The sequence below is a fragment of the Carcharhinus amblyrhynchos genome, chromosome 11 (assembly GCF_965287045.1).
Source record: "Carcharhinus amblyrhynchos chromosome 11, sCarAmb.v2.hapA, whole genome shotgun sequence".
NCBI classification, from domain to species: domain Eukaryota; kingdom Metazoa; phylum Chordata; class Chondrichthyes; order Carcharhiniformes; family Carcharhinidae; genus Carcharhinus; species Carcharhinus amblyrhynchos.
Genome location: NC_137334.1, coordinates 71,352,282 through 71,376,721, shown reverse-complemented (window position 1 = coordinate 71,376,721; position 24,440 = coordinate 71,352,282). Strand labels below are relative to the sequence as shown.

The 24,440-nt window shown below is 43.4% G+C and overlaps 1 protein-coding gene across 1 annotated transcript in view; it reads left to right on the top strand.

The window, feature by feature from the left end:
- LOC145350212 (low-density lipoprotein receptor-related protein 1-like) overlaps positions 1 to 24,440 on the top strand; it is a 1,564,930-nt gene that overhangs the window by 781,154 nt on the left and 759,336 nt on the right. The window contains exon 11 of the mRNA XM_080199274.1: positions 10,930 to 11,166. Coding sequence (XP_080055400.1) covers positions 10,930 to 11,166 — 237 coding nt within the window. The remainder of the gene's footprint in view (positions 1 to 10,929; positions 11,167 to 24,440) is intronic.

Below are 24,440 nucleotides of genomic sequence, written 5' to 3'. Positions count from 1 at the left end.
TATGGAGCTAGGGCAAGTGGTGGGCCTGGGGCTCTGTCAGAGAATTGGTGCAGAATCAATGGGCCAAATATCTTCCTTTTGTAATGCAGGGATCCTATGATATTGACTTTTCCTTTTCTATCATAGCGGATGTCGTCTGTGAAACCATGTCCACCCACAAGATAGATCCAAACTATTCTGCGATAAAAGCCCTGAAATATCGATATCTGGTCAAACATCTGAGAGTGATTTTTACATCTTTTAATTGAAAACTGGAACATCTTATGGGTTTTCTCTGAATGTATGGTTTATTGGCAGTTCTATTTGAGTTGGAGAGATGCACATTTAAATTTTCATGGCCAGCAATAAAGTTTGAACAACCTATTTTGTTCCAATTAAGTAAAAAAGCTGTGGCTGTCAGATAGGGTAGTCCAGAACAACTCTGTACAGGAATCAACAATTTGTCACATAAGGTGACCTTGAGCCAGCTCAAGCTCACCGCCAAGTTTCAAATGACAACAGATGTAACTACTATTTTCTCCCTTTTAAAAAGGAATCATTAAGTTTGCAACGATTGAACTGTGCGCCCACTTACCCAATTTCCAATTAAGTTTAAAGTAAATTTATTAGTGTCACAAGTAGGCTTATATTAATACTGCAGTGAAGTTACTGTGAAAATCCCCTAGTTGTCACATTCAGGCGCCTGTCAGGGTACACAGAGAGAATTAGCATGGCCAATGCACCTGACCAGCACCTCTTTCAGACTGTAGGAGGAAACTGGAGCGCCCGGAGGAGGACTACACAAACATGGGGAGTTTGTGCAGACTCCACACAGATAGTGACCCAAGCCGGGAATCGAGTTCGGGTCGCTGGCGCTGTGAGGCAGTAGTGCTAACCATTGTACCACCAGCGCTGCCCTACAGTAAGATTACATTGTTGCCAACTCTACTTTTAGATGGTTTCAATTAAAAGCCCATGCACAAATGGACTGAGGCACCACTGAGATTTGAACTCAGGATCTGCTCTTTATTAGGCGTGCACATTTACTAGGCTGCACGTTTACCTACTAAGCCACGGCCTTAACTAATACATCTGTTGAGAGTTTATGGCCCAAGCTACTGTCTAGTAAAGTTTATATTCTTTGCCTTCTGAAGTCAAGGAGCACAGAACATAACCTGTAAATAGAAATGTAGCAATAACAGTTTTTGATTGACGTTGGATCAGCCACAAATTACCCACATATTGATCAGGTATAGTTCAGAAGGACTGTAGGTTCAACCTAGAGGAGTTGTGAAGGATGGTGAACTAAAGAAAATGTAAGAAAATAAGAAAACCCAGAGAAATCACACTGTTAGGGATGGATTAGAATCTAACTTTCCACAAGTGAGTGGTGGGAAATGTGTACCAACTGTGCCACCTCTTTGTCAGCTCCCTTAGACATGTTAGAGGTAATTTAAGAACATTGGCCGAGATTCTCCCATCACGGCTCACAACTTTTCTGGCGAGTCGGGGTGGGAGCTGCGCGCCGCCAGCCCTGTTCTGGGATTTGCACATGTACTGGGAATGCACGCGCGTCTCCCAGAGCCGGCGAACAGTCGTTGGTCAGACAATGCAGGAAAACGGCGGGAAGGCAGGTACGTCGTTTGAATCTGTTTTTAATAGATTTGAAATGTATTTTCAATCTAATTATCAGGAACTTTCAGGCCCCGATTGAATCTCCCACCCCGTCAGGAATACTTCATTCCAGTGAACATAAGAACGTAAGAAATAGGAGCAGGAGTAGGCCATCTAGCCCTTCGAACCTGCCCCGCCATTCAATAAGATCATGGCTGATCTGTAGTGGATCAGTTCCACTTTCCCGCTCTCTCCCCATAACCCCTAATTCCCTTGTCTGTCAAAAACCTATCTACCCGTGACTTAAATATATTTAGCGAGGTAGCCTCCACCACTTCAACGGGCAGAAAATTCCAGAGATTCACCACCCTTTGAGTGAAGAAGTTCCTCCTCAAGTCTGATCTAAACTGCTCCCCCCCTTATCTTGAGGCTGTGCCCTCTAGACCTGCTATCCTTTCTAAGTGGGAAGAATCTCTCTACCTCTACCCTATCCATCCCCTTCATTATCTTATGCATCTCTGTAAGATCCTCCCTCAGCCTTCTAAACTCCAATGAGTACAGACCCAGTCTATTTAGTCTCTTTTCGTAGGCCAACCCCCTCATCTCCGGGGGGGGCCTGACACTGGGGAATGGGGAGTCAGCAGGGAGGGTGGTCTGTCGAAGTGACGGGTCTGGGGGATCACCACTGCTGGGGGAGTGGGCTATGCATCGGTCCACTCCGGAGCTGGCGGGGTTCAGGTCTGGCCCAGGAATTGTCATGGGGACCGCGATCAGGCCGTGGGGAGGCAGGAGGGGGGTGGAGGGGCAGCACTGCTGGGCCCTGGGCTGACCAGTGATCAAGCTGGCCAGCAAACGTCAAATAGGAGGCAGAGAGTGGGGGTCAACGGGTGCTATTCGGATTGGCGGATGGTGACTAGTGGAGTGCCCCAGGGGTCGGTGCTGGGGCCTCAGCTTTTTACCATTTATATAGATGATCTGGAGGAGGGAACCGAGTGTAGGGTGTCGAAATTTGCTGATGACACCAAGATTGGGGGAACGGCAAATTGTGCGGCGGGTGTGGAGAGTCTGCAGAAGGATCTAGATAGGCTGGGCGAATGGGCCAGGAAATGGCAAATGGAATTTAATGTTGGCAAGTGTGAGATGGTCCACTTTGGTAGGAATAATGGTAGGAAGGACTATTACTTACGTGGCGAAAAACTGCAGCAGGCGACGGTGCAGAGGGACCTCGGGGTCCTTGTGCATGAGTCGCAAAAACCCAGCTTGCAGGTGCAGCAGGTGGTCAGGAAGGCGAATGGGATGCTGGCCTTCATAGCGAGGGGGATTGAATATAAAAGTAGGGAGGTCTTGCTGCAGCTGTATAGGGCATTGGTGAGGCCGCAGCTGGAGTACTGTGTGCAGTTTTGGGCGCCGCACCTGCGCAAAGATATTTTGGCCTTGGAGGGAGTGCAGAGGAGGTTTACTAGGCTCATACCGGAGTTGAGGGGGTTGAGCTATGAGGAGAGGCTGAATAAACTAGGCTTATACTCGTTAGAGTTTAGGAGAATGAGGGGAGATCTCATTGAGACATATAAGATGATGAATGGGATGGATAGGATAGAGGTGGAGAGACTCTTCCCGCTCAGAAAGGATATTAGGACGAGGGGGCACAGCCTCAAGATAAAGCGGGGGTGGTTTAGAACGGAGTTGAGGAGGAACTTCTTCACTCAAAGGGTGGTGAATGTCTGGAATTCTCTGCCCGTTGAAGTGGTGGAGGCTGCCTCGCTAAATATTTTTAAGACGCGGGTTGATGGGTTTTTGATAAGAGAGGGGATTAAGGGTTATGGGGAGAGGGTGGGAATGTGGAACTGAGCCATGACAGATCAGCCATGATCTTATTGAATGGCGGGGCAGGCTCGAAGGGCTAGATGGCCTACTCCTGCTCCCATTTCTTATGTTCTTATGTTTATGTTCAAACGGGGAGTCTGACAGATTGGGGCCACTGCGCATGTGCAGAGTTCCGGAACTGTCAGACTCCAGCGTGAACAGACTCCGCCCTCCCTGGGCTTTTAGTAATATTCACAACTGGGACCTCTGCAGCGCACAGAGTGCGGAGATTTGGGTGAGAAACTGACCTGATAAAACTGTTGGAATTTGGAACAGTCTCCCTGTCAATTCAGTACTTTTGGGAGAATCGCGGCCATTGTTCTGCATCTATATGGTAAATGTGTCTATTGTTAAGCTGTAGAATAGAAAAGTTTTCAATTCCCCAGATAATTTTAAAGAAGAACACAAAAATTGACTAATGTCCATTAATCATATTGGTTTGATTCAGCTTTAAGTTTATTTATTAGTCACAAGTAGGCTTACATTAACCCTGCAATGAAGTTACTGTGAAAATCTCCCAGTCGCCACACTCCAGCACCTGATCAGGTACACTGAGGGAGAATGAGGCCAATGCATCTAATCAGCATGCCTTTTGGACTGTGGGAGGAAACTGGAGCACCCGGAGAAAACCCACACAGACACGGGGAAAATGTGCAGACTTCACACAGATAGTGATGCGAGGCTGAAATTAAACCCAAGTCCTTGGCGCTGTGAACCATTGTGCTACCGTGCCATCCCACTGAATAAAGATGTAAAGATCAACTGTAAAAATGTTTGTTCAAATTTTCTAATCTCAGGGTTGTCGACTGAGCCGCGTGTCAGGACCCTGTGGATGGCCTAACTTGCAAAACCATTGGAATTGCTTGGGAATTCTCAAATTCTGATGGGCAATTTCCCCACACCCCTTGACCCACTGTAAAAGTCTCTGAATTGGAGATTTGGGAGAGATCTGATGTACTTATTTGGACATTTATCCAGACAATGATAGATCAAAAATTCATCTAACAGCTGTATAACTATCCTACACACCACACCCCCACCCACCCTCCAACTGGAGCCCCAAACAACCCCTTTGATTTGACTTGATTTGATTTATCATTGTCACATGTACTATTATGCAGTGAAAAGTATTTCTTCTTGTGTGCTATACAGACAAAGCATACCATTCAGAGAAGAAAACAAGAGAGTGCAGAATGTAGTGTTACAGTCATTACCAGGGTGTAGAGAAAGACCAACTTAGTGTGAGGTAGGTCCATTCACAATTCTGATAGCAGCAGAGAAGAAGCTGTTCTTGAGTCGGTCGGTACATGACCTCAGACTTTTGTATCTTTTTCCCGACGAAAAAAGGTGGAAGAGAGAATGTCTGGGGTGTGTGGGGTCTTGAATTATGCTGGCTGCTTTGCTGAGGCAGCAGGAAGTGTAGACAGAGTCAATGGATGGGAGGCTGGTTTGCATGATGGATTGAGCTACATTCACGACCTTTTGTAGTGTCTTGCTGACTACCCCAAAACCTCTCCCCGATCCCTTCCGACTATCCTCAACCTGGCTACTCTCAGAACCAATATCACCTAACTGCACCTTACCCATCTCACCCATTTATCTGCCTGTCATCTCAGTAATCTGCCTGTTCATCCACTTACCCACCCGATCCATTTATCCCACTCCATCCACCCATTCTTCCCACTTAGCTCACTCACTTCACCCCACCCACCATCCTTAACACCCTAATCCCTGCCACTCGTTCATCTACTCACCCATTCACTCACATTTACAATGGCTATTTTAACTGATCATGGTGCTGTAAAAAGTGGGCTGTTCACCCACCCCCACTTCTTCACTCTGCTTCAACAGGCCTCTCTGAGGCACCCTGCACCCTGCATTTCTGGAAAAGCTGAGCCCAGAAGTTTCTGGAAGAAACGCAGAGCAGCATCAATTCAGGGAAATTTTTGAGTGCTGCAACAATCTTCTAATTTTTGCTTTCTCTAGCTAAGTCAATACATCACCATCACTGGCCCCATATATGATTTCTTTCTTTTAATTCCCCTGTGAAGGTATTTTAGATCTTTTCAATAATTTATCCAACACAAGTAAAACTCTGGTCTTAGAAAACCATATGGGACATCAAATCCATCAGATCCATCTGCCAAAAGCCACACATCTTGAATTCTAAACTGCAGAACTCAAGGACAAATGAACTTTAAAAAAAACCTCTAAAGGTATTTTCATAGCTAGTCAGCAGTGAAAACGGTTCAAAATGAATGTTGTGATTCTGTAATCAGTGGTTAGCATATGTAAACATATATAGATATAGAAAGGATTTGGGATAAGTAAAAAAAGCTGTACTTGAGAAAGCTAAATTAAAAATAATGCTTGAATAGGAAATTCTATAAAGTAATTACTGTCTTCCATAAATGTATGAAGTAATAAATGAACCCTCGCCAAACAGCCAAAAATATGTCCCAAAAGTGCACAGAGGTCTAAAATGATGAATGAGATATTTAACTTGTTGGTGATAAGGATCCGTTGAAGTACCAATTGTAAAGCTTACTTGCTATCTGCTCCCATCGTAATTTGGGCTGGTTTAATGTATGACTTTTTAGGTGTGCACAGGCATTAATTTCACACAAGGTTCTTGAGCACAGGACACTTGTTAACTCATTTCTGTGATTCCTGCGTACCCTTCAGATGTCATGAACAGATATCGAATGCCCAAACCAGTACGGCACTGAGTGTAATTCTGATATAGGGTCCTGTGTGCTAAATTCCACTTCATGGCACCCTTTGTGCACCCAAAAAACATGAAACCACACACTAATTTGCATGTTGCTTCATTACTGTTCGTTTTCTTAAGCTATGTCCAGCACCAGATAATGTGAGATTTTGTTTGAATGTCATAATATACAAAATTTGTTAAAACATTGAGAAAACGTAGATGTTCCTGAGCTGCCAGCATATGTGCCTTTCTGATGGTGACCCAACATTATGCATGTGCCTTATTTAAGCTGTAAACTGTGTATGGAACTTCCTTATTCCTACTCATAGCACTTGAACATATTCTGCTTCCGATCACATTGGGCTACTTCAGCAAAGGGAGTGGAAACATTGCAGAACAGTCAAAATCGTGTTTCACATTGTCTCCTACCCCCAGTGAAAGGGCACATTTCCCAACGTTTAACATCGGGAACATCATTTTCATTTATTAACAAATCATTATCAGACCCCTACACCTAAAGCATCCCATCCCCTGTCAGAAAATCCATTCACGATAACATAATGGCAGGACGTCGTGAAACCCGACTGGGGCTCCCAAAGTGTGTACCTGGTGAGCAAGCCGTCCAAGGAACCTTAGGTGAATGCATTGATCAGGGAGAGAGGGACATGCCTGGATATTACCCCCATTTACTGCACCTTGGCACTGCACATCGGCACTGATCCTTGGGACTGCCCCAGCCACTGCCCTGTGGCATTGCTTGGCCACTACCTCATGGCACTACCTGGGTGCTGCTTCCTGACATTGCTTTGGCACTGCTCCTAGTGCTGCCTAGGTACAGTCCCCCGGCGCTGCCTGGCCACTGCCCCCTAGCACGGACTGGCTACAGCCTCCTGCACTTTCTGGGCACTGCTCCCTGACACATTCCTAAAGCTGTGCCAAGGCACAGTGCCAAGGGGAAGGATGGCAAGGGGGTGGGTGTGGGGGGCTATTGGGGGGAAATCCAGGATGAGTTGCTTTGCATTAGTGTGGCCTTTTAAAATAGTGGCAATATCCACAGGTTTCTAAGTTGCTGGCGGGGCGGGTGAATCAGAGGCCACTCTGCCAGTGATACATCATGGGATCCATTCTTTTATGTTTTTATCCAAGTCTTGAGAAATCTGCCATTGCTGTTGGCGGCTTCTTTTCTGGCCCACTATCGGGTTTTGCTAATTTCTGGGAAAATCTTGCCCATGCTTTGCTCATCAGAACTGCTACATGTTCAGCTGCATTAATTACTCCAGTTATATTTTCGTTTCCTATATGTGGGGCTTCCATATTCTATAAAACATGTCATTCCATTTCGCAGAGTACATTTCTCTGAGGATGGCTTGCTTTTTACTCAGAATATTTAGATAGTCTCAATATCAACTCTCAAATGTCTCTCTGCACAGGTTTTCTGGCCCTTCCTAGCAGATCTTCCGTTGTCACTGAAAGTGTTCCCAGTGGCAAGTTCCCCGGCAGCGTGGCCAGTGTGCAATGCAAATGGCCATTGACGTCATGGGACTGGAAGATCTCACCGATGACTAATGGCAAACCTCCTCTGCTGCTGGAAAACACATCACAGGTGTGGTAGAAAAGCCACCCGTGGTATGTCTTCCACGGGCTTGGTATTGGCCGTTGCCAGATTCTACTGATTGAGCCAAGCTCTGTGGCATTTTGTGTTGCTCATCTGTCCCTCCACCAGAAAACCTGCCATGGAAGAGGGTCACTTTCGATGGGATAGGAAGATCCACCTGGCAGAAAGAACAGGAAACTCCCATGCTTAGCGTCTGTGCTCTTTTTGTCTTAGTTAGAATGATGGTTGTAATAGAACACTTGTTCACCTGCCCCTGTCCTTGCTGAATTATGTAAATTACTCCTCAGCATGCAGACAGTGGTGAGGTCATCACTGGTGGGCAGCAATGAATGCAAATTGTTGGATTGCATCCCGAAGAATTCTGGTTATCTCCAACAACTTTAATGGATCCTGAAACATTGAGCTCAATTTTATGCTGTTAACGGCACTATAATAGATCAGATTCTACAGTTAGTTGTGTTGCACAGTTGGAAGATGTTATAGAGATTAAATTTAACAAATTCACTTTGAGGGCATGAATCAATGTCATGGCATCATAGCAGTTTACAGCATATACCTTTTGGCTATATTGTTTGTGGTTCTCTTTGTCAGAACAATCTCATGCTTAACTCACTTTGTTGAGCTTTGTGTTCTTCTCTGTTCCATGTAATTGTAGTTCAGCTCTCTTTACGTACAAAGATTCCTTTTTTTTATGACAGAACAAGTCTCACTATAGCCTAACTGTATTCTCACTGCAATAGTCATTAGATTGCAACAACAGACATTGTTCCTTAGCTGCAGAGAATAACATTTTCTTCCTACTTTCACAATAATTACAGAATACAAAAAACAATTTTTTAAAAAGTTTTATTTCATACAATGTCAAAGTCCAGAGGGGTTCCTCCGACTGACACACATAGGTACTTATACTAGGTAATATCTGCGAGTGAAGTTGTAAAATAAATCATTTTGACTGAGTTACCTATGAATATACCAACACTTAATTTTCTGTTTCGCTTCCAGTCAAGGTCTGATGCATAATAGGCTGGCAAATTAATATTGCCCATTTTAAATCATTGCTAAAACTTAAGATTGCTTCCATTTGCATGGTACAGCGCTGAAAGTCGAAACAACGAGGTTCCAGGTTCTTTGACCTCAGGAAATGGCAAAAGAACAGCATAATTGAATTCCAGGTTATAGGGATCATTTTCAATTAAAATAATGCTGGCACGTTCAACTCCAAACAATTCACTCTCATGAAAAATGGGAGATAACCTCGTTCATAATTAATGATTCACTTACTGCACCACATTTCCAGAAATTGCACTGTACAAAGCCACACATTGCCATGATATCACAAGCAGCCACATACACACACAGACGTTTGCTTTTTTTTGATGCCGGAGGAGGAATCTCAGGCCACAGGCCACTAATACCTGTTGACAGCACTGTTCTTTGTGCTGTTGAACCCCAATGTTAATCTCAATGCTTAGACTTGCCGATGAAAGAAAGCACTTTGAATTTGTACTACTTCTTGATAGCCATGGGTTAGAAGCTAACTCCCCTGGGCAGACAATTGATTTCATACATATTTTTCAAAACTCAGGTCAACATCCAAGCAGCTATTTTTCTATTCACTTTACTGACAAAACGTTGGTTACTTGTATGTGAGTAAGTACATACTTCTAAGCACAACCCAAACAGAGCACAGCCAGAAAGTGCAAAAGCAAAATACTATGAATGCTGGAAATTTGAAAGGAAAACAGTAACTGCAGGAAATACTGAAAAGGAAATGTGAAGAGCAAAACAGGTTTAATGGCCCAGCCTCTCCGGTCTCTGCAAGATCATATCCCAGAGGTGCCTGAGTAGATGTGCTGGGGGAATCCACCAGAATCCCAAATACATGGTGTCTCCATGAATTGCCCAGGAATTTTCAACTTCCAATAACCCCACGTCCAAAACACTGATAAAATTTGCAGTTCTGAGTTAAAGTCGGAGACTTCGGATGGTTCCAACTCACAACCCAGAATAGTTACCCAGGAAACGTTACAAGGAATAAAATCATATCTAACCCCTGAATAACTGTACAACTGATTCCATCCTGACTCTCTAACCTATTCCCCACCTTCCTATTTCCTCCCAGATCCTCTGACATCCTCTCATCCAAATAGACCTGACTGCCGCACCCTGTTGTTCTGGACATAATTTCTTCCACCTTCTTTCATCGTGAAAAAGTTTGAGATCACATACCAACCGACTCAAGAACTGTTTCTTCCCTGCCACCTTCAGACTTTTGAATGGACCTACTATATATTAAGTTTATCTTTCTCTACACCCTAGCTATGACTGTAACATTGCATCTGCACTCCCTCCTTTCCTTCCCCCCATGTACTCTATGAATGGTATGTTTTGTCTGTTTAGCATGCAAGAAATAATACTTTACACCGTATTCCACTACATGTGACAATAATAAATCAAATCAAATCAAAATTCACCCGATGCAGTTGGATAGTTGACTAACACAGTGGAAAAGGTTAAGCGTCCAAAATATTTTCACTGTGTTAGGAGATGTTACGAAAATATGGCAGAGTGCAGTAAAAAAGGTACAATCCTCCAATGACCCTGTGCTATGGGGAATGACTCTCGGAACATGTAAGCACTTCATTTCTGAAGAGGCCTGTTTTGGAAATCTACACAAGGAGTAAGAGTTCTGGCATTGGATAAAAATGAAGGAGCAGACTGACAATAGGAACATGATTACCTGTCTTTGGAAGGTCCAGTCCAGTGCTTCAAGTTGATGTCCTTGCATCATAGTAATTTGTTAATACAAGGTATATCCTTCGATATAACAGGAGGTCCTGAGGTCAAACCCTGCTGAGATTAATATGTATTGTAAGCTGAAAGGTACATGAAGAATACAAACAACAAGTCAAAGGTGTTCTCAAGAAAGAACTAATTACTTGTTTTGATGATTGCGGTATAATTACGCAGAGCATCACAATTTCTATCCCTTTTTAATTGCCTACATCTATTCTCAGATTTGATTCATGCCATTAGAGAAAATGTTAATTGATTTCAGTCATTAACTGTTATTGTTAAGAGTGCCACCAAAAGGGGAGAAAAGTAAAATTGCAGCTTGTCATTTTTTTAACCTTTGCATTTGTAGAGCCGAAGAATGAACTGTTCCTGTTTTATGGAAAGGGCCGCCCAGGCATCATTCGAGGAATGGATCTGAATACAAAAGCAGTCGATGAATATATGATACAAGTAGAAAACCTTGTCAATCCACGAGCTCTTGATTTTCATGCAGAAACAAATTATATCTATTTTGCTGACACAACCAGCTTCTTAATTGGACGACAGAAAATCGATGGCACAGGGCGAGAGACAATCCTAAAAGATGGTAAGTAAATTGAAATCCTCATGATGCTTGTCTGTAATGATAGACCGAGACCTATGAAACTGCTGGCTGATGATGTCTATTTGTATATTATTTTCCATGCATATTCTTTTCAATATAGAGCGTGTTAGTGAACAGCATTTTCTAGTCTATCGGGACCCCAACTGACATAAGAAAATTTGGAAGCAACTTATTTCTTTCTGGTGTGACAGGGCGTGCTGGGAATTATAGTGAAGGATAGAGTTTTAACTGTTCTCTCCTCTTAAAAACAGTAAGAGGTCTCACAACACCAGGTTAAAGTTTAACAGGTTTATCTGGTATCATGAGCTTTCGGAGCGCTGCTCCTTCATCAAGTGAGTGGAGAGTTAGGTTCACAAATACGGCTATATAGACAGAGACTCAATTGCAAGATAATGGTTGGAATGTGAGTCTTTACAGGTAATCAAGTCTTTATAGGTACAGACAATGTGAGTGGAGAGAGGGATAATCACAGGTTAAAGAGGTGTGAATTGTCTCAAGCCAGGACAGTTTGTAGGATTTTGCAAGCCCAGGTGAAATGGTGAGGATTACATGTAATGTGACATGAACTCAAGATCCCAGATGAACCATCCTCATGCATGCAGGACTTCGCTATCAGTTTCTTCTTGTTGATTCTGCATTGTCATGAGTCTTGAAGGCCACCTTGGAGAACGCTTACCCGAAGAGGGTTAGACTGTTGGATTTTAACCTGGTGTTGTGAGATTTCTTATTGTGCCTACCCTAATCTAACACCAGCACCTCCATATCATTCTTAAAAAAACAATTGTCATCTTAGCCCACCAAACAAATTTATATTCTGAACAACTTCTATAAGAAGACACTGGGAAGATGGGGAGACAGTGGCGTAGTGGTATCATTGTGGGCAAATACTCCAGAGACCCACGGTAATGCTTTGGGAACCCGGGTTCAAATCCCACCACGGCAGATGGTGAAATATGAAATCAATAAAAATCTGGAATTAAAAGTCTAATGATGACCAGGAAACCATTGTTGATTATTGCAAAAAACCTATCTGGTTTACTAAAGCCCTTTAGCAAAGGAAATCTGCCGCTGTTACCTGGTCTGGCCTGCATGTGACTCCAGAGCCACTGCAATGTGATTGACTTTTAAATGTCCTTGGGGATGGGCTATAAATGCTGGCCCAACCAGCCACTCCCACGTTCCATGAATGAATAAGAACTTAAGAAAGGAATATGGAGGAATTCCAAGAGTCTGTTATTTAGTAAATTCATATTGGTTTAAAATTCTGAGCTTGCACTTGAATGATCAGATATTAAGAATGGAAGCTTGAATTAATGTGAGTTAACAACCAAACAGCAAGGCATGAAAACTGAGTGTCTCAGTTAATGGCGACAGTGGATTCAGTGATTTTTTTTTTGCAGTACTCATCAAAGAAAGTAAATCAATCACTTTTTATTCATTGCCAAGAAACAGCATGGTGATTTAGAAATTCATTGATGCCATGGCTGATATATAAGAATAATTTGAACACCTAAATGCCAATGTGACAGGCAGCATGTAGCAAACATTGTGCACCAAATGTGCACCAGCCCTTATGTTGGTTAAGGCTCCATTTCAGGTCTTAATAGTGTATAATTGAAATAGTTATTTGGCCCTTTGCATATGTAAATAAGGAGCTCAATACCTGTTTGAATGAAATTGGGCTACCTGACTATCAACGTTCAGGATAACCATGACCACAGCAGCCTGACCAATGTAGCTTAAATAGTCTGCTGCAGATCTTCAAATATCAAGGCAAAGAGTGTATCTTCTGACTCCACAGCAGTGCTGAAAGCCACTGATGGAGCCCTCCCTTCTGATCATCCACCCTCCTCCTTCTGTCCTGACTCTTCCTCCCTCCCAGGACATATTGAGGGTCATTGCAGAGGGGAAGCAAGCAGCCACATTTCTTTCTCTTGGATCTGTCAAGCTGCCTCATAGCCGAATAATTAGCTTGCTGGAAATATGCTAGTCAGGTCCAAGGTCCAGTTGGTCTCTGGCTTCTGGTGCATGTTCTCCATGGATCACCTATTTCAAGCTCATTGACAAGATGACAGGAATTTGCAGCTCAGTATGCCTTATTATTTATAAGCTAGCCTTGGGTTTTGCTGGAATTTGTACTTGGTGTTCGGAATTGTACGTTGCAGCTTAAAAATATGAATATACTGTAGACATAATTAGAAATATAAATCAAGCGCATCTCAAGTAATCACTACTCTAGCATTACCTGCTGACCTTATGTTAATGAATGACAACTAAAACAATACAAATGTGACAATAATAAAGCTATCTGAATATCAAGAGCAATTCATTAACTCCATTAACCAGATTCACTGAAACAGATTATCTGGTCATTTATCTCGTTGTAGTTTGTGTTTGCTGTACACAAAGCTGACTGCTGTGATTTCCAACATTGCAACAGTACTTAGCTTGTAAAGCAATTTGAACCATGCTGAGGCGATATAATGTGCAATGTAAATGCAAGTTTGTTCTTTATCTTTTCCTTCCATTGTAATTGGAACACTTAGTTGCAAAAATGCATTCAGAGAACAAAAATGAGAAATAATTAAAGAAGTGTTAAAAAGAAGATAAAGTATTAATTCTGTTATCCTCAGTGTTTATTTTCCCCTCCTTATTTTCATTTCATAGAATCCCTGCAGTGCAGAAGGAGGCTATTCAGCCCATCAAGTCTATGCCGACTTTCATAGTACATAGAACCCTACAGTGCAGAAACAGGCCTTTCAGCCCATCAAGTCTGCACCGACCACAATCCCACCCAGGCCCAATCCCCATATCCCTACACATTTACCTGCTAATCCCTCTAACCTACACATCACAGGACACTAAGGGGCAATTTTAGCATGGCCAATCAATCTAACCTGTACATCTTTGGACTGTGGGGGGAAACCAGAGCACCCAGACAATGTGTAAACTCCACACAGACAGTGAACTGAGCCGGGAATCGAACCCAGGTCCCTGGAGCTGTGAAGCAGCAGTGCTACCGTACCGACAGAGCATCTTACCCAGGCCCACCTCCACAACCGCACGTATTTACCCTGCTCATCCCCTTAACCTACACACTAAGGCGAAATTTAGCAAGGCCAGTCCGTTGAACCTTCACATCCGTGGACTTTTACATTTCTGATTCTGTCCTCTAATTTTTTTTATTAACTATTTGTTACTGGGGTCAATATTTTTGCAGCTCCGTTCTTGACCAAATTTCATTTCAATCTTCTTATTATCTCTTCCCTACTGTCTCCCATTTTCATGATGAGATTATGAAAATATGCCCTGAAAAGAATCCAATCGGAGCTTCTCAGCCAATCAAAAGAGAGAAGGAAAGAATTGGATCAGAGATGTGGCTCGTCAATCCCCGCCATAATTTTACATGTACTAACAGGAATGAAGTACCAGCAAATTATTAAATATATCAAATGACAATTTGGCTGTATTACAGCACTCGATGCAGAAACATAAAAGGGAGGAATATTGAATGGCTAAAAAATTCATTGCACTCTTCATTGATTTAGTATGCGAAGACCCTTTTAAGAACACTATCAACTGCAATTTGTTACAATTATTGTGCTAAATACCATCCAGATTGGTACTTAAATTGATTTAAATGTTTTCCTTTTAAACCCTTGAAAAGAACTGTCATGGAATATTCTTGGAGCATTATTAATTGGTGGGTGAACATCTGCCAGTGAGACTGGACCATTAACCTTTTTAATATTTATTCAAGGCCTAGTTAGGGAGAGTTTGCTGACAGAAAAAAGAATTATGATTTGCAAATAGAGATGTCCACCAGACAGGGAGAGAAGACAAGAATGATAAGGGTGGAACTTTGCGGACAGCAGCAAAATGAGAACAGTAAGTGCAATTATTTAGGCTGTAAATTGAAAAGAAAACGCTTGCATCTAAATGCATGAAAGGTTAGCAGATATGTATTTTGCAGTGCATTGAATGTTTTAGTTTATTGAATGGTTGAGACAGTGATGACCTTTTTTTTAAAGGGAAGGAGTGCAGACTGGTGAGATTAGTTTTGAATTGCTTTAGTGAAGAGCTGGCAAAAAGACAACGGGCTGGGCAATCTTCTACGCTGTAATCTTTAAAGGTTCTGAATAACATCTTATTAGCATCTGTCAAAAATGTCTCACTCATTCATAAGCAGCCATTTTCATGTGCAACAACTGTTCTAATGCAGGCAAATGTGGCAGCTGTTTGGCTGATAGCAAGATCACACAAATGTTAATGGGATGAACAAACTAATCTATTGCATTCTATGTTAGTGAGGAAACAATATTGACCAGAATACAGGAGGAGAATTGCCTGCATGGAACCTCTTTAATGTTATAGAATCCCTGCAGTGCAGAAGGCGGTCAATTCGGCCCATGAAGTCTGCACCGACTCTGACAGAGCATCTTGTCAGCCTCTATCCCTAACCCCATGTATTTACCTCACTAATTACCCTAACTCTCACTTTCTGGGACACTAAGGGACAATTTAGCATGGCCAATCAACCTAACTTGCACATCTTCGGATTGTGCGAGGAAATCGGAGCACCCAGAGGAAACCCACGCAGGCAAATTCCTCACAGTCACCCGAGGCCGGAATTGAATCCAGGTCCCTGGAGCTGTGAGGCAGTATTGCTAACCATTATGCCACCATGCTTCTCGTACGTCCATTTGAACTGACAGGCTAAGGGAAGAAGGACATCTGTATTATGACAAATTTGACTGCAGAAAGGAAATGCAGACTAGAGGCCAGATTTTGAGAGACAGCTTGAGTTGGGAAATTTCCCAACTTGCTGCACCTTCCTCAATAAAAGTTGTTCCAATATGCACAGTGTTTGATTGAAGGGTGGGTGTGAGATGGTGTCAGACATGCCTACCCTGGAAGCAGAATGTCAGTTGCCATGGGGACAGGCAGCTGTTGAATAGGGCTGGTTAAAAGGTCCTCCACAGTTCTCTGGGACTTTGTCTCAGGTACATTTGAAACATTTAGGCTCTTTGGTCCTTAATCCTCACTCCCCCAACCCTCACCCTCCACAGTTCCTTACATCTTGCATGTCAATTTCTGCCAATCTATTGCAGAATCATGCCTCTCCATGGCCCCTCATACTGTCCATGCCAATTCAATGCCAACTCATGCCCCTTTCCATGCATTTTCACCAGTATGCACTGTGTACATGACCAATAAGGCACCTTATCACAATGACAAGTGTGGAATTGCTGAGGAAAGGAAATCATTCACAAATCATCTTTTGGAAAGTAAAGCTGTTGTTCCTTCAACCCTACAAATGTCATAACTAGACAGGCCATTAAAGTATCAATGACAGAGATTTCAAACACTTCACACCTCTCAAAGAACAAAGAACAAAGAACAACCCAGCACGGGAAACAGGCCCTTCGGCCCAACGAGCCCGCGCCACCGCATCACCCTACACCTTTTCTACCCTGCGTGTCTACGAATGGAACCCCTAACTTAGCCAGATTCAGGGGAGAATAGTGTCAATTTGGTAAACCAATCAGCCTAAGAGCACATCTTTGGGGTGTGGGAGGAAACCGGAGTGCCCGGAGGAAACCCACGCAACCACAGGGAGAATGCGCAAACTCCCACAGACACAGGCCCAAATCCGATTTTAAGGGGGGATGCCCTCGGGCATTGTTAGCTTGGCAGTGCCAGTCTGCCCCCCCCCCCCCCCCCCCAGCACTGTGCAAGGGGCAAAATGTCAATGGCCAGGAGGCACCTGGCCACTGACCATCAGGCGTCGGGTAGTGCCAAATGGGCAAAGCATAATGGGGCGGGGGCTTTGGGAGGTGGGGGACCTGTTACCTCTCTGCAATTGATGGTGATGGAGAGAAACCAGTGATCGGGGCAGGTCATTGGGTTGGAGGGGGGGGAGGGGTCGGTTTGCTGGGGGTGGGAGTTGGGGCTGCAGGGGGCAGTGGGTTTAGTGGGGGTTGGTGCTGCTGGTACGGGTTTTGAGAGACCAGGGCTGCTGGGGTAGTGGGGTTAAGGCTGGCCTGGACATGTTTAGAGGCCTCACAAGACCAGATTAAAGTCCAACAGATTTATCTGGTAGCCAAAGCCACTAGCTTTCGGAGCGCTTGCCGCCCCTTCATCAGGTGAGTGCTAATTTGAATCTATTTTACATACAATTAGCGGGTCCAGGACTGAAGTCTCGAGGCTCGCCGGAGTCTTCGCCCCCTGCCGGAGTTTACAATAGCTCCCCACTCACCTGACGAAGCAAGTGCTCCGAAAGCTAGCGGCTGTTGCTACCGAGTAAACGTTTTGGACTTTAACCTGGTGTTGTGAGACTTCTTACTATATGTTTACCACATTCCAACACTGGCATCTCCACATCACATTTGGACGGCCAGCGATCAGGATATTGGTGGGGGGATGTCACACTGCCAGCAATAAAGGGTCACAGAGCTGGCCAGTGATAGAGCTTACCAGCAATCACGAGGCTGGCAGTGCGGGGTTTACTGTTCATGTGCTGATCTCAGCACTGACAGATCGGTGCATGTGCAGTGGTCCACTCAACATTGTGCTAATAGACCTGCACCCAGCTTTTTTGCATGAATCATGAGAGTGCACAGAGTGTGGGAGATTCATTTTGAAAATCCCGCTGAAAAACCAGCTCCAGCGGAAAACCTTCCCGTTTTCCCACTGGCGTGGGTGCTAAGTTCCAATTTTGGAGAATTGTGTTCAAATCTTTCTTCAGTTGTGAAGACAGAACCCCCAGCTGAGATAATGCTTTTATCATCTGGGCTTATAATCAAGCTAAGGGACAGCAGCTGGGGTTAGGGAGGAATGGGAGGCATGGAGGGAGTATGTTCTGACACTGGGTTGGCATGGGCAGCATGGTGGACCATGGAGAGTGGCTGGGGCATGTGTTGGCATTGAATTAGCATGGTGAGGGCATTGGGCTAAAACTTTATGAACTTATTATTTAAAAGCTGCCCAATCCTAGACTATGTTTCATGACTCTTCTAGAGAGCTGTGATGTACAAATCTTGGAGAAGCTGGCTTCACTCCATGTAAATTGCAAGAGGCTAGCACATGCCGAATCCTACAATGGAGACAGCAGGCCGGGAATACAGGATTTGAGCTCACTATCTGCACTCTTATTTTGCAACAGCGAAAATTGGGAGAATCGAGAATGGGGACAAGAATCCCAGATTGGGGTTCTGCCTGCCATTTTTTAAACTGGGTCTCAAGTCACTTCCCAGAAAATGCTTCTGTGTCTTTCACTTTTCTATGTATACTGCCATGAAATTTTAAAGAGGTTAGTTTGTGAGGAATGGAGTAAATAGCATTTAGACAGCAGAGATTATTGTTTGTTTCACTTGGCATTGTTGTGTGGAAGAGGACAGAGACTATTGAAAGAGAAGGCAGAAGCATTAACTCAGCATGAGGTGATATTTAAGTCTGCCCAATTTCAGTAAACCCCAGCTCATACTGAGCCTTGACACGAGGAGCTTGCCAGGGGGCCTGCAGGAAATTGCACATCAGCAGCCCTTATAGGATGCTGTCAGATGGTGATGGGAACACTTAGAAGAACATAACCACTTAAAGATAAGTGGCAATGGCAGGAGCGGAAATTGTGTTGGCATTCAAGAAGCTCATAAGTATTTTTTTAAATATATGTGGACGTTTTCACAGAAAGCAGACGTTTGATGCATCATACTGTTCCTGGTTCGAGAACAAAGCAAAGTGAATTCCACTGTCCCACTTTAGTTAATAATTTTATGTCTTCCTCCCTCGAAAATATTTTACATTTTTACGATCAAATGGTCTCTGCAGAGCACTCCCTCTAACAAACCGTAGCATGTTCTAATAGCTCAGCATAAATAAAAAAATTCTTAACTTCTTTATGTACTCTTTCAGTGGCACTTTAATTTTTTATTTGTTCATGGGATGTGGGCATTGCTGGCTGTGGCAGCATTTATTGTCCATCCCTAATTGCCCTCGAACTGAGTGGCAATGTCAGAGGGCAGTTAAGGGTCAGCCACATTGTTGTGGATCTGGAGTCACATGGAGGCCAGACCAAGTAAGGATGGCAAGTTCCCTTTCCTAAACAATATTAGTGAACCAGATGGGATTTTTTTTTATGATAATCAACAACAGTTTTGCAGTCATCATTAGACTTTAATTCCAAACTTTTATTGGATTCAAATTTCAACATCTGTCATGGTGTGATTCAAATCTTGGTCCCCAGTTCATTGCCCTACATCTCAAATTTACCTTTCTAGTGACAACTGCCTCCCCAAATTGATGCCCTGCTTACACCCAATCCACAGTGAATCATATTTCTGTGTTCACCCTGCTAACAAAAACGTTTGTAATTTAAAAAGCACTTCTCCTTTTCTCCTGCACCAGTGGACGAGTGCCTCACATAATATAAACATAATCTTCATGTATGTTCTGGAAGACTTAAAGTAACTAAAATATACCCCTCAGAATCATATTGAAGCCATTTGTTCAAAACAAATAAAATTAACCATTGTTTGATCATAAAAATTAACCACTGGGAAAGAGGAATTGCCTTTTTAATTACCTTTATTTGCACTGTCAATAAAGTTCCAACTTAATGGAATGGGGTAAATTAAATGGTTGTGCAACTTCAACATAAATATCTGCAGAATGATGAAACACAGTTTCTCTATCCCCATTCTCCTGTCTCATAATATTGGTAGTGATGTAAACTGGCTGAAAAGTTATACCCAAGCATGTGACTGATGAAATAGGGTTATATGTGCTCTGTTGAGAAACAGAGAATTGCAGGTGGGAATCAAGGAAAACCAATGATGAACATAGACATGTCTTGTGGTGTAATGGGTGGCATTCCTGCCTCTGAGCCAGAAGCTTCAGGTTTAAGTCCCACCCCAGGATTTGATGGCCAAGGAAAGTGCTTTCATAACACGGTCAAACAGATTGAACATCAACCTGCAAATTCTTCCAAATATGTCAATGGTAGTACTGGAGAGACCCCTGGTCAGCCATTCCTGTGGAGCCTCTCAATCTATAAGCCCCTGGTGATAGACTAGTGACCTTGTTCGGGAATTACTAGCTCTGTAAACAAACAAATGTCTGCCTTAATGCACCACTAGGTGTGGGAAGAGAATTGGAAGGAAGAGCACAGGGCGGGATTTTACAGCCTTGCTCAACCCGAGACCGGAAAATCCCATCCAAGGTCCATTGTCCGCCCGTTCCGATTCCTGAGACGGGTAGCATGGTAGAATTCTGGCGATGGAGTGGGGCTGACAACATACATGTATGCTTTGTTGTGAATATACATCAAAGAAAATGTGAAGATATATTACTTGAAATAAAGAAGACATTGACAAGACAGAGGAGTCAGTTGTGGTTTATCCACCAGCCAGTTTTCTGACTGGAAAGGGGTGGGAGAACAGTGAGACAATAAAATATTTTCAGCAGAGCTCAAGACAGACAGCCAGTGCTCTCACTAGCGATAGATGGGCACCTCATTAGGCCATGCAGATTGGGTTGCTAAGAAGTGGACAGATTCCTGATGGTACTTAAATCCTCTAATGTTTGATGCCTCTGAAGTGAAGCTTTGGTCACCTGCCCCTGCGAAGAGAAGTCAAACCACGCTGCTTTAAAATAATTATTAGAAGTTGTGAGGAGAGAAGTAGACGTAATGGTTAAGGAAAAATATTTTGCCAGCAGAGTTGCCCTTATTTTTCTTCTTGCCCCTCCATAAAACTCTTCTTAAACTTTCATTTCACACCCTCCACTTCCCTTAGTTAAATGCCCACCCAATGTATTCTCCACTTCCAAATCAACTGGGGAAAGGAATAAAGAGCAGAATACAGAAATAGAACATGTTGAATATTAATTAGTACAGTTCATTGACATCGTAAATCCTAATTAATGAGATGGGGCGTGTAACTCTTATTTGTTTTTTTCAGTTAAGCTGCCAAATAGAATGACATTGCTTCTGATTTGTAAATGGAGGGTGATGAATTATTCAGTTTCCCTGATGTTTGCATGGTTGGAGGCCCCTGCTTATAACTGACAGGGGAGAACTTGTACAGTTAGAAATATCCTTTCTTCTTGGGTCATGACTCTGAGCAGCTTTGGAGAAAAAGAAGAACCTTTGCTTACATTTTCTCAGTGGAATTTTGCAAGTAATACCTGTCAAGAGCTTTAGGGTTACACCCAGTACTGCATTCATGATGTTGGCCATGATGTTGATCATGAGTGTCATCGATGCTTTCTCAGTGAAAATATAAACTGTTTTGAACAAACTCTTCATCAAATTGTTTTTCCTTGATTTATAGGATTGATCAAAAGTGCCATTATTCATAATGAGAGAATACAATTTTCTGCAGTTTTACATTTTCTGCAAAAGTCTTAATCTACCTTGGGATGGGATTTTCTGGCTGTGCGCTCCCTGAAACTGGAAAATCCTACCTGCACACTCCAATTCCTATGGTGGGCGGAATGGGAAAATTTGCCCCACATGTATCACATCACGCATGGTTCTTACCATACTATGATATAGTTTGGTGTATGGATCTTGAAGGAGAAAGCTTACAAACTTGGCAGTCTGTGATGAGGCTCTTGCCTCTGAGGTTCCATTAAATTTAAAAGCTGTCACAAAACCTTAAACATAATCACACAATGAAAGTTGTCATTTTTATTGTATTGTGAATATTATGTCACCACGTAATTGTTTGGATAAAATACAGGAGTTCCAGAGTGATCATCCTTTGCAGTAATGTTACCATTCAATTTGAATCTGTATTATTGGCTGGGAACCTGCTTCAGCTGTTTTCATTTACCACATTCTGAACCCACATAAGCTTATATCAACGAGTAAACACGAATTTCACTAAGTAACAAGGAGTCATAGAGTTAACTAAAACCAGACTTCTGATTTTTCAAACCTTATTTGAACTTTCAGTCACATTTGAATTAGATGCAGACTTTGCTATGTTATTAAAGTGTGATAAAAGTTTGAACACTGGAGTGTTTTTGTTGCTTTTTTTTTGGGCAAATTACCCGCGCATAATCCTCCCACACACCGTCAACATTTTTGGCAGTAGGGAGATATGTGCCAGTGGGGGAAGGGGAGATGGGACAGAATCTGTGCATGCTGGCTGCAGAGCACTACTGTGCCATTGTGCAGCTGCCCCCCAATCTCCCTGTGCACAGGGAGATCTTCTGTCAGAAACCCGCCTCCCATCCCCCCTTCCCAACAGTCATGACAATCCATCATCATGGCAGTGTCAGCACCCCCCCCCACACCCCCCAGTGGCAACACAGGTTGCTGGCCCTCCAGATCTGTCCCCCATCATGGTCCCCTCTGTAGCCTACCCTCTCTGCAACCCCTATGCACCACTCCCCCTTTTGTCAATCAAGCCTCCCGGCAAGCACTTTTGTCTAGTCCCAGTGTAGAGTTCCCCACTTGCCACTCCCTCACAAATCTTCCCCCTTTGCTTTCCTTTGTCAGCCTCATCTGCACTCAGGCCCCACCCCCTTGGCAGTGCCCCAGTACTGTTATGATGCCTGGGTGCTCATTGGTCACTGCCAAGGTGTCCAGTGGGCACAGCCTGGCCATGCCCCCAAGCATCCGAGGGCTTCATTGGTATCCAATTCCTCTGGCATGGCCATGGCTCCTGGTCCTCGTTGGTGGGGACCATGAGTGACCTTCCCGCCATCGAGGGGAAAAGATTCTGGGAGGCTGGGAACAGCCATGCAAGCTCCATTAAATGATGACAAAATTCAAACCAGCTTTGTGCCCTTTTTGGACCTGAAGCCTATCATGCTGGCAAAACAGGGCCCGGAAGATGGCATTCGCACCAACCAGTGCAGCAAGCTAGTAAGATATCCCCTAGAAGTTTATAGGGGCAAAGAAGGAATGGAAGAGAATTCCTTCAGAGAGTTGTGCATTGTCTGAGAAAAACAGAAAATAGGAGCAGGAATGGGCTGTTCGGCCCTTTGAGGCTACTCCTGTGCTCTCCCCTTACTCCTTAATGCCTTTCGAGTATAGAAAACAATCTATTTCCTTCTTAAATTTATTCAGTACCTTGGCCTCTACAGCCTTCTGTGGTGGAGAATTCCACAGGTTATTCGCGCTCTGAGTGAAGACATTTCTCCTCACCTCAGTCCTAAATGACCTACCCCGTATCCTAAGACTGTGACCCTTTGTTCTAAACTCCCTTGTCTAAGGAAGCAACATTCCTGCAAGCATTCTCTTCAACCCTGTCAGAATTTTATATGTTTCAATCAAATCCCCTCTATTTCTTCTCAGGCCCAGTTGGCCCTCCTCATTTAACTGATCTGCTGTCCTAGGAATCTGTCCGATGAGCCTTTGTTGTTCTCCCTCTATCAGTTAAGGAAACCAAATTACACACAATATTCCAGGTGTGGTCTCATGAAGGCAATTTGCAGCTGCAGTAAGACTTCCTTTTTTCTATACTCTAGTCATGCAATGAAGGCCAACAGACAATTTTCCTTCCTAACTGCTTGCTGTACCTGCCTGCTTCATTTCTGTAACTCATTACAAGGACACCCAGCTCCCTTTGTCTGTCAACAGTTCCCAATTTAGCAGCTTTTAAATAATCCTCTGCCATTCTGTCGCTCCATCCAAAGAGGGTAGCTTCACATTTATCCATGTTCGACTAAAATTGCCATGTATTTGCTCACTCACTCAACTTGTCTGAATTTGAAACCTCTTAACATCCTCCTCACCAATCACTCTCCCACCAAGTTCCAGCAAAATTGAATACATTACCTTTTTTTCCCTCATTCAAATCATTGATAAATGTGATTAGCTCAAGCCCAAGGACAAATGTCAATGGGACCCCACTGCCATTTTGAAAAGGCCCCTTTATTCCTATTCTTTGTTTTCTGTCTGCTAACCAATTCTCAATCCTTGCCAATACATTACCCCAATCCCATATGCTTTAATTTTGCACACTAACTGCTTATGTGGGACTTTATCAAAAGCTTTTTGAAAATCCATATACACTACATCCATTAGTTTAAGGGAAATTGTGGCATAGAGGTATTGTCATTGGACAAGTAATCTGGAGACCCAGCATAATGCCCTGGGGTCATGGGTTCCAATCCCATCATGGCAGAAGGTAAAACTTGAATTCGATAAAAATCTGGAATTAGAAAACTAGTGATGATGATGAAACCATTGCCGATTGTTATAAAAATGCATCTGGTTCCTTAATGCCCACTGTACATCTTCA